The 10,174-nt window shown below is 36.9% G+C and overlaps 2 protein-coding genes across 2 annotated transcripts in view; both read right to left on the bottom strand.

The window, feature by feature from the left end:
• tuba8l3 (tubulin, alpha 8 like 3) overlaps nt 1-1,153 on the bottom strand; it is a 3,966-nt gene extending 2,813 nt beyond the window's left edge. Inside the window, exon 1 of the mRNA XM_016460234.1 lies at nt 1,094-1,153. Coding sequence (XP_016315720.1) covers nt 1,094-1,096 — 3 coding nt within the window. The 5' untranslated portion in view covers nt 1,097-1,153. The remainder of the gene's footprint in view (nt 1-1,093) is intronic.
• Nucleotides 1,154-2,521: 1,368 nt separating this feature from the next.
• tuba8l5 (tubulin, alpha 8 like 5) lies at nt 2,522-4,244 on the bottom strand. The gene is made up of 4 exons (XM_016460238.1): nt 4,207-4,244; nt 3,877-4,099; nt 3,611-3,759; nt 2,522-3,515 (listed from the first exon to the last, which is right to left on the bottom strand). Exons 1-4 carry the CDS (start codon nt 4,207-4,209, stop codon nt 2,541-2,543), a joined length of 1,350 nt encoding a protein of 449 aa, XP_016315724.1. The 5' UTR covers nt 4,210-4,244; the 3' UTR covers nt 2,522-2,540.
• Between the last annotated feature and the right edge of the window lie 5,930 nt (nt 4,245-10,174).

The raw sequence follows: 10,174 nt of genomic DNA, 5'->3' as shown, positions 1-10,174 counted from the left end.
ATTGCAAACTGGTGTGTCTTACCATATTATTTTAATGTATTATCTTAATTATGAACACATTGGTTTGTAGTGCAAGCAGTTTTACCGTTTACGGCACTTTGTTATTCTTCTCGTTATTTCCCTACAGCGGCTAATGAACTGGAAGTCTCGCACATTCACAGAAAAACGGCTTAATTCCGCGTTGAAAAATAAGATGGATAAGGAATTTATATAGTTAGGTTAACATGCTGACTGAGCTCACCCAAAGCTCAATACTGTCAACTTCATGCATTTTCCTAAGCTTTTGGACCTATTGTTCAATGGAGAACTCAGTTTTTTTTCTTCTAATTACATTTACATGCATGTTTACCCTCTCCTCTAGACTGGGTCATAGGATCTCTAGTGTACAGAAGAAGAGACTGAGTGCGTTCCTTTGAGACCTCAGTCCACCCCCTCCCTTTCCCAGCTGTACACTCTCCTTTGTGTAACACAGAGATATCTCTCTCAGGGCTTTTCACTAGAACAGTTATATCTATTATTCTGCTATGCTCCAGATTTTGTCACTCATGATCTCATCTACTACCAATGCCTCTCTGTATGTCATAAAGGCATGAATGTATTTAGTTTCTGAGTAATAATTGCATGTCTCATGCTGTAGTTCCCCTTTTCCTCCTCTTTAGTTGACTGAGTTTCAGTGAGCTATTTTGGCTCTGCAGACCCACCGAACATAGATAAATGTTATATTCAGAAAAGGCAAAGTACTGGAGTTTCCTGCTGACATGTGTCATAGTCTGGGATCAGGCTTTGAAGGCTGTAGCCACATCCTCTGTATAATGAAAGGCCAGCTTTTTGTCTGAAACTCAGCATGGCTTAATGATTTACGTTTGATTATTTTTATAAACCTGTTTCAATAGTTGAACCACAGTGCTGCTAACTTATTCTTCCACACAAAAATAATACATGTAAGAGAATTTTTAAGCTATCATAGAGTTTACTGAAATCTTTTAACATGCCTTAAGTGCACTAAATGTGAAATAATGCACATATGTGCATTTTAATGGAGCGATATATAAAAAGATTAGAATTAAGAATCGATCAAGCACTATGAACTTACCATCTTGTCAGATTTCCCTTCAGGCCGACTTGAGGATTCGGAAAGAGAAGGCAGATGTAGAGAAGAAAGGAGAGGTGGGGTTTTTATAGAGAAGGAAGAGGGAGGAGGAAGAGAGGGGGTTAGCAGGAAGTGGGATCGCCTGTCGGAGTGAGGAAAGTCATTCCGAAGGGCCGTCCTTCCTACAGAAGCGTAGTCTAGCTCCCTCTTGGGACTTTTGGGTCTGTGAAAAAAACCATCTGGCCCCTTTACCAGCTTTTTGGGCATTCGATAATGCTAAAAGCCAGGAAGGAATTTTACGGACTATATGTCAAAATTCTCCATGGTCATGTGTTAAAGTTGCATAGCAACTGTAGGAAAATTGATATCTTGACTATTTGTAATATGCTTACAGCAGGATTCTGAATTCTTTGTGATTCCTGCATGAAGAAAAGCAAGTTTAAAGACTTCAGGGTGAAAGTGTCATTTCATATCAGTAATTACTTCACAAGTCTTTTGTGTGTAAAAAAACATTTTTGTGTCAAAGTACTGTAAACATAGCCCTATATTTGAAAACAGAGATGTCTTTATCTCTTTCTCTGTTTACAAAGCATAAAAAGCACTATTGACTAAGATTTTCTATAGACATGGTTTTTGCTATACAGAAAGAGACACACAGGCCCAGTTGTCATCAGACTTTAATTTCTGTGCTACAGTGATAATGAAAGCAGAGACATTATCCAGCCTTTCATAGTGATGCCCAGTGACATGTACAAACAGCTGAATCATGAATAACAGCTATAGCAGTTGGTCATTTTTGTGCTGCATAGACACTGGTGGGGGGAAGGGTGTCTTCCTGGAAAATATTCTGTTTTGCATGTAGGCCTTTATCACTTTTGCATGTGCAAATATATTCCGATTTTTAAACAACTAACATGTCCAACTGTATACTGTATCATGAAAGGAGTGCAGATAACACATTTTTAGAAAGAACTTGTCACCAGACTTTTTACTGCTTCTACTACTGCTTTTACAGTTAATTTTAACTTTTTTAATATATTTAACTTTTGCATTAAACATAAAAAAAAGAATTAGGAACATTTAGTTCATGCATTAACATGAACAAGCCATAAACATTTCATGAAATAACAATGTAAGCTTTTACACTATTGACTAATCGAGGTTAATTAAAAAACATTTATTATTGATCATATGTGTGTTAATTTATTAACATATATTAATTTATACAACTTAAAATGTTTAAGTGTAGAAATTACCAAAGATTAATAAATGCTGTAAAAGTATTTTTAATTAATATTTTATGTTAGCTATTGCATTAACTAATGTTAACTCATAGAATCTCATTATGAAGTGATACCAAAGAATGTAAAGCCCCCCAAAACACTAAAATGCTGCATTTTAGAAGATAAAATTAATATTAGATTACCCTGAGATTACAAACAATCTGCATTTAAAATTCCACACCGTCCTCATCATCTCCGACGCTGTCGGTGCCGACTTCTTCATAATCTTTCTCCAGAGCTGCCATATCTTCTCTGGCCTCTGAGAACTCTCCTTCCTCCATTCCTTCACCCACATACCAGTGCACAAAGGCTCTCTTGGCATACATCAGGTCAAACTTGTGATCTAGACGAGCCCAGGCCTCAGCAATGGCTGTAGTGTTGCTCAGCATGCAGACGGCTCTCTGAACTTTGGCCAGATCTCCACCAGGAACCACAGTTGGAGGCTGATAGTTGATACCTACTTTGAATCCAGTGGGACACCAGTCAACAAACTGGATGGTGCGTTTGGTCTTAATGGCAGCGATGGCAGAATTGACGTCTTTGGGCACTACATCTCCACGATACAGAAGGCAGCAGGCCATGTATTTACCATGACGAGGATCACACTTTACCATCTGATTAGACGGCTCAAAGCAGGCGTTGGTTATGTCAGCCACAGATAGCTGCTCATGATACGCCTTTTCAGCAGAGATCACAGGAGCGTAAGTAGCCAGAGGGAAATGAATACGTGGGTAGGGCACCAAGTTGGTTTGGAACTCGGTGAGATCCACATTCAGAGCTCCGTCAAATCTCAGCGAGGCCGTGATTGAGGACACGATCTGCCCGATGAGCCTGTTGAGGTTGGTGTAAGACGGACGCTCGATGTCCAGGTTTTTACGACAGATGTCATAGATGGCTTCATTGTCCACCATGAAGGCACAGTCAGAGTGCTCCAGGGTGGTGTGGGTGGTCAGGATGGAGTTGTAGGGCTCCACCACCGCTGTGGACACTTGAGGAGCAGGATAGATGGCAAACTCGAGCTTGGACTTCTTGCCGTAGTCGACAGAGAGGCGCTCCATCAGCAGAGAGGTGAAGCCAGAGCCAGTACCTCCACCAAAGCTGTGGAACACCAGGAAACCTTGGAGGCCAGTGCACTGATCACTCTTTTGAAAGAAAAGAGAAAAAGAGCTTACCAAAAAGACTCATTTTTACATCTCTACATTATTACAAACTTATAAATTAGACTGAAAAGTATTACCAGTTTGCGAATACGATCCAGAACTGAATCAATGATCTCCTTGCCAATGGTGTAATGTCCCCTGGCATAGTTATTGGCAGCGTCCTCTTTTCCAGTGATGAGTTGTTCTGGGTGAAAGAGTTGGCGATAGGTGCCGGTCCGTACTTCATCTACATTCAAAGAAGGCAGTTTCAATCAGACTTTTTTCTTTCAATTCACTAAAAGGACATAATTTTAGTATTCTCATGTACATGCTATTTTAAACCATTTTTAAATTCGTCCCATACCAATCACAGTGGGTTCCAGATCAACAAAGATGGCACGTGGAACATGTTTTCCTGAAGCCGTCTCACTGAAGAAGGTGTTGAAGGAATCGTCTCCTCCTCCTTTTGTCTTATCACTGGGCATCTGTCCATCCGGCTGGATACCGTGCTCCAGACAGTAAAGCTCCCAGCATGCATTACCAATCTGTGCTCCAGCTTGGCCAACATGGACGGAAATGCACTCACGCTGCAGATTGAGAATGATTTACTTTCATATTAATTTATTTAATCATACAGACCAAATATATGAATATTGAAATAATGTGTAATAGAAAAAAAGTTGGTATGTGTTACCATATTGTATTTTGTCTTCCAGCCGATGCTCAGGGTTCGGAACGAAGCTCTAAATGTGTCAAAGTCTGACACAGAACATTTATTTATACCTGGAGCATCATGCGGCTACAGTGTTCTTTGTAATCTGAGAAACCGCTGATGTCGATACTATCTTCAGGCTGAAAAAGGAGGAAGACAAAAAGAAAAATGAGGTTAGCACCTCCTACACTCATAGGAATAGCTTATTGTTAGTGCAAGGTATGAATTTGAATAGACTGGTGATGAACAATATTACAAAAAGCTCCTTTGATCCTCTGGTGAGCATTCTGACAAGCACAGCTGAGCAAACTTTATGCCTTTACATGTGCAAAATCTTGGTTCATGTGTTCTCAACACAAAGAAGCATATATCTAAGAAAGAATTTGTAGGTTACTCATGCAGAGGAACCACTTTCATGAATTAATAATGGCTCCTCTTATTACAGAGAGTAATGTGATATCCTCTCTGTGTGCTCTGAATGAGGTTTATTGCAGGAGAGTGAAAAATAATACAATAGTTGCTCAGATTGACTTATATAGATACTGAGAACTATATACCTTAAAATCTTCTTTTATGTGACTTCCTGAAAATTGCAAAAACACAGTGTACATCCTTTTTCTTGTAACCCTAGCCTGAGTATCTGCTGCTCAGACAAAGCCTGTTTGAATGTGAACAGAATTAAGAGGATTTTTTAGTTCTTGATTTATCAATTTCACGTCTCTGTGACTACATGTATCTGTTTACAAAAGTGCCTTCAAATTAAAACATGACTGCACAGGGATCACTTTACTTCAGAAGTAAGACTTTTACTCTTAATGTGTGTAGAATATTAAATTTCACTGTTTCATGTTTTGCTTCCAGCTTTCCTCTGGCATGTATTGTTATTACAACCAAACAACTTTAAAAAAAAAAGTATGTCATTAGTCTTATATATTGCTTGGTAAATTATTTCTTCATTCTACAGATAAATATTGACTCCATATGTCTACTGTCATTTTATAAACTCAGTCAACTTTAATGTTAACTTTTACTTTACTCTAAAGATGGGATAAGTTTTTATGCTAGCCCCTAGTGGTTGTAAAAGGTAAACGAGACACATGGCATAATCCGAATAAACAGTCCATTTAACAATTTGACCAGCAGATGGCAGAAAAACCTTTTGGCAGAATTTTTCATTCAGAGTAGTAAATGTTTGTTTCAAGTTTACTGCATGGTTAATTGTCATGGAATATGCAAATCCAATCAAGTTAATTTTCTAAATTTCTGTTAATTTCCCAAAAAGATTTGAATAAACATCTCCCTTGTACATCTCAGAATTGAATAGCACTATTGACATTGCTGGTGTTTGATTTGTTCTGTTACCGTAACTGTGACTGGATGAACCTGTTTCCTCATCTGCTTGACTGTTAAATTAGGGCACTTTAAGCAGGTCATTTATTTACAGACAGAACAAATCAGAAGTCTATATGCTAATAGCATCTGACTGATTACCACATGGTGGAATTTGTAGCACTGGTGCGGTATTTATTTATGATCTGTCCATGTTTGCAACTAATGAATGTAGCTGAAAAATATTGCACTTAAAGTTTAAGTCAGACAGCTTGGTATCAAAGGCCTAGGTTTATGACAAAAATACATTATTAATTGACAGACCAAAAAAAAAACAATTCATACTTTTTCTTCTTCTTCTTCTCTTTCCATACAGCAGATATTTGTTTATTTGGGCCAGACGTGCAGTTCAGAGCACAGCTTTCAGCCTGATGGTCAGATTCCCAGCTGCTGGTGAACCAATGCATGATGACCCCTTTACCCCCTTCTTCAGCGAGAACAATGCTGGAAAACGTGTCCAGCAGCGAGCCTCCTTTATTGATCTGAAAACTTCTGTTATTGGTATGTCAGTCTTCAAAGTGATAGATATCAGCCAATCAGTGATTCCTGTGTGTCACTTTAGATAGCACAATCAGACTGATTTTGCAAAGGCAAACTGTTGCAACTAGCTTAAGAGAGTGTAATTGTTATTCTACTTCACCAAAAAGATAAATATTTAGCAAATTCTGGATACATGTTTCTGAAGATAACTGTATATCCATTGTGCATTGTGGCAAAAACACCACTAGGGGACAGTATAAATCATGCTGTTTAGAGAAGCGTCTCAAATGTGTTGAGAAGAATATTTTCATATATTATGCATAATATATATGATTTTTGTAAGACAACTTATTTATTTGAAATAACTGAATATTTCTTAAAGAAATCAACTGAAAGTGAAAATGTGTGACTGCATGTAGACCCAAATTTACAATGTTAAAAACTGCATGGATATTAAGACATTAAAAAGAAATAAAGTGACCACTATATGGATTGTGGGTTGATGAATAAATAAATATCGCAATATGATACAAATTACAGTACACAGAAATTGGGAAATTGGCTATATATATATATATATATACAGTATCTCAAGTGAGTACACAACTTGACTTGACTTATCCTTTGAAATAATTTTCAATTTTTTCTCTTATTTTCACATCCATGCTCATATATATTCTTTAGTGCTGTATATGTGCAAACACATAATAATCCTGTTTCCAGGTTTACATTCTGCTAGAATATGTGTTTATAATATTTATATACAGCTGATGAAATTAGGCAAAGAATCCACTAAGCAGTGGCCAACAGGTCTCAGACCATCGCAAAGAAATATGTTGGCTAACAGATTTACAGCTATCAAGGTCAGCAAGCCCAAAGTGAAGTCATACATCTTTCAATGTCCTAATTAATCACTAGAGTGACCTTAACCCTGTAGTTCAAACACACACAGAGGAATGAATTACACTTTGATTAAGGTTTGCACAGTTACGTCCTCACCAACAACCCTGGGTGTCATGCTTACAGTGTATTTGATTGTCTTTCATGTATTACCTTTTTACTGGTTATTTTTAGTAGCCTATACTTTTCCAAAAGAGAATATGAAAGGCTTTTAGTTATTTTTGAAAAGATGCATTACATTTTCTGCACACCTATGAGCATTAACTCTCTTTATAATCTGTTTTGTGTCTTTTGCGGAAATGGACTTCACTAGGGTGATATATATTAGCAGAGTAAAACCAGTCATAAATAATGGAAAATTTAGAGTAGGAAAAAATGTCACTTATTTACAATACGCTGAAACAGGCTGTGTGATTAAGAAATTATATTTCTTATGTAATCTAATTAAGAATATTTCCTATGCTGGATTTAGATGGAGCCCCTGGGAGCAACTAAAACACAAATGGTGTGAAACTGGCAATGGCATTCAGCTGTTAGCTGATTACATTGATTCCATTTATTTGTGACCGTTTTCCAGTCACTTCACTCCTGAAGGTGAGTATTTCATCTCTATATAAACACGTTGGACTCAGAGCCCTTCTGTAAGCTTTGAATCTCACTAAGAATGCAGATTGGAATTCGCAAAGCGTTTTGGGATAATCAATACTGACATGGATCAATGCAAATAATTATTGATTTAATTAATTAACACACTCCACTTTCCTATCATTCACTTATGCAATTAGAATATGAAATGCCAACATAGCATATTTAGTAAAAATATATTTACACATCATCTATCTGAGAGCTGTAATTGGGAAATTTGAATAAAAAATGTGGAGACAACTGTGGTCTTGATCTAAAAACTCTTCAGCAGCCCAAAAAGACACCGTTAGTGTGGAATTCAGATTCTTTGATACAGGTTTTGGATCTTCTGAATCTTAAACATGCCAGTCGTCAGCTTGTTGCTTTCTGTTTTGTATGTTTGCAGTGAACAGAAAGCAAAATCTATGGTTGACACTCTCTTCCCACCTGACAGGGAACCCTCTGAGAACTAATACTAATATTCTATAAAGGTTCTGTCAAAATTACAAAGAAAATATTCTTACAGTAATGTTAATGTTAAATTTTGACAATAAATTAAAAGATAACTTGAAAACTATTTGAATTGAAAAATTCAGATTTTTTCCCACAATTCGGAGAAAAAAAGTCAGTAATTGTATATTCAGAATTGCAAGAAAATTGCAAAATTCTGAGTTTGTTTATATCTCACAATTCTCAGAGCTTATATGAAAAAAGTCTGAATTGTGATATAAAAAGTTGCACATTACCTTTTTGATGTTTTTATTCTGTGGAGCTCCTTTATTTCCACGATTTAATGAATTAGCTGTTTAGTTTTATAGTTTAGCACTAGAGTTTATAGCATCGTTCAGAAGAGAACATTCACATGATGTTTGCATAATGAATTGAAAATGAACGTTCATATAACCAAGGAAAATATTTTAAAATATTACAAAAATGGTTATTTTGGCTTTTGAGATAGTGGCTACATGAGGAATAATCTCAATCTGGGTTGTTAGGCTCGAGACATCTGTTCTTGATGTGAGTTTTTGTGTATGCGATTTAAGGGTTATGGTTTTGACCGTTTCTATGGTCAATTACGAATGGATTTACAGAATTTGTAACATGGTTTAATCCTGTGACAGTTAAAGCACGCTGGTAATTTATTGGCCATGTTAAGGTTTGATAGGGTCTAATTGGTGGATTAAGGCCTTTTAAAACAGATTAAGACTGATGGGATTATGTGGCTGTGAGGGAGATGAGTTAAAACAGGAGACACAGCACGAGTTAGGGGTGTCAGTGGCAGGGGGAATTAGTTGATTAAAGCAGCCCAGGAGGAGGCGTAGGGTCATGATTTATTCCTGCTAGTGGGTGGTGGAACATTTGTGTATTCTTCAACACTGTTGTCAGAGCGAGAGTGAAAAGTCTTCATCAATTTGTACCCATTATCATGTCAATAGACTAAGAAGGGTTGGGCATAAACACATGCACTCACACACACTTCTGTTCCCTCCATCTCTGTGAGTTTCTGAAATAATTCAGTCTGATATGGGATTCTATCCCTGGCCAACATTCTCTCTCTCACACACACACACACTCACTCACACTCACACTCACACTCACACTCACTCACTCCAGAGTCCTTTTACCATAAACCTTATTCATTTTCCTGAAACAGTGACACAAACAAGCCCTCATGTTGATTAAATGGATGGACAGCATTGGAACACCAGGACTTTGAACACTACTGTTGCTTATTTTAGCAGAAAACGAGTAATATTATGTAACAACGTGGGTTTATCTAAAAACACCAAATGTATTGCAAATGTTTCTGCACTTAATCTACAAATCGTTCTTACACTCAAGGTCACAAGTAAAAATGCTCACTTCATATTTGCTCATTTCAAGGATTTCAAAGGACATTTTCATGCTAAATTTAATCAGAGAAACAGAAATAAACATTTCTAGATATGCAAAACCGAGAAAAATACTTGAAAAGCAATTGAATCCTTAATCAAAGTGCATTTTAGCCAAATTCTGAACTTAATCTCCTGGTCTCTATTACTGACACTTTATATAATAAAAGACAGATTATATATTCTATAACGCTGGCTATGCTGAGAGCCTTTAATACCTCATGCGCACTTAAAGTTCTCTGTGATTTGTTTTCATTGACCTGTAAACAATACCAGGTGTTAAAATGTCAAGCATTTCAAAAGACAAATGACAGTCTGTCCTTTGATGCTTATCCATTGAGGACTTCTGCACCTACCCAGGGCCCATTGAAGAGTCACACTGCAGTATGGCTCTTTACCAACGCAAACAGCATAAACAAACAAACTCAGAGACACAAGTACGCAAGATTATATTTGTGGGTGAGGCCGTGTGATTTCATAGCACATTCATTGTCATTTAATTCTTTATCCAAAGACCATTTTAGATGATCTAACTGCTGCTGAATAAACTTGAATGAATGAATAGAAATTAATCCCCATTCAAGTTTTCTTTGTGTCTGGAAAAAAGAAAGAAAAACTGTTGATATTGTACGTATATATTAATCAAACAAAGGACTGTTCGACTA

This window comes from Sinocyclocheilus anshuiensis, unplaced genomic scaffold (assembly GCF_001515605.1).
Source record: "Sinocyclocheilus anshuiensis isolate Anshui unplaced genomic scaffold, SAMN03320099.WGS_v1.1 scaffold1237, whole genome shotgun sequence".
Taxonomy (NCBI): domain Eukaryota; kingdom Metazoa; phylum Chordata; class Actinopteri; order Cypriniformes; family Cyprinidae; genus Sinocyclocheilus; species Sinocyclocheilus anshuiensis.
Note: the sequence above shows the minus strand (reverse complement) of the source record. Positions and strands in the feature narration are given on the sequence as shown.

Excerpts from the sequence above, each read along its gene's own strand:
- tuba8l5 (XM_016460238.1), bottom strand. Across the intron at positions 3,760-3,876 it reads TCTGGAACCCACTGTGATTG|ATGAAGTACGGACCGGCACC; the intron begins GTATGGGACGAA and ends CTTTGAATGTAG. Across the intron at positions 3,516-3,610 it reads TGGATCGTATTCGCAAACTG|AGTGATCAGTGCACTGGCCT; the intron begins GTAATACTTTTC and ends TTCTTTCAAAAG.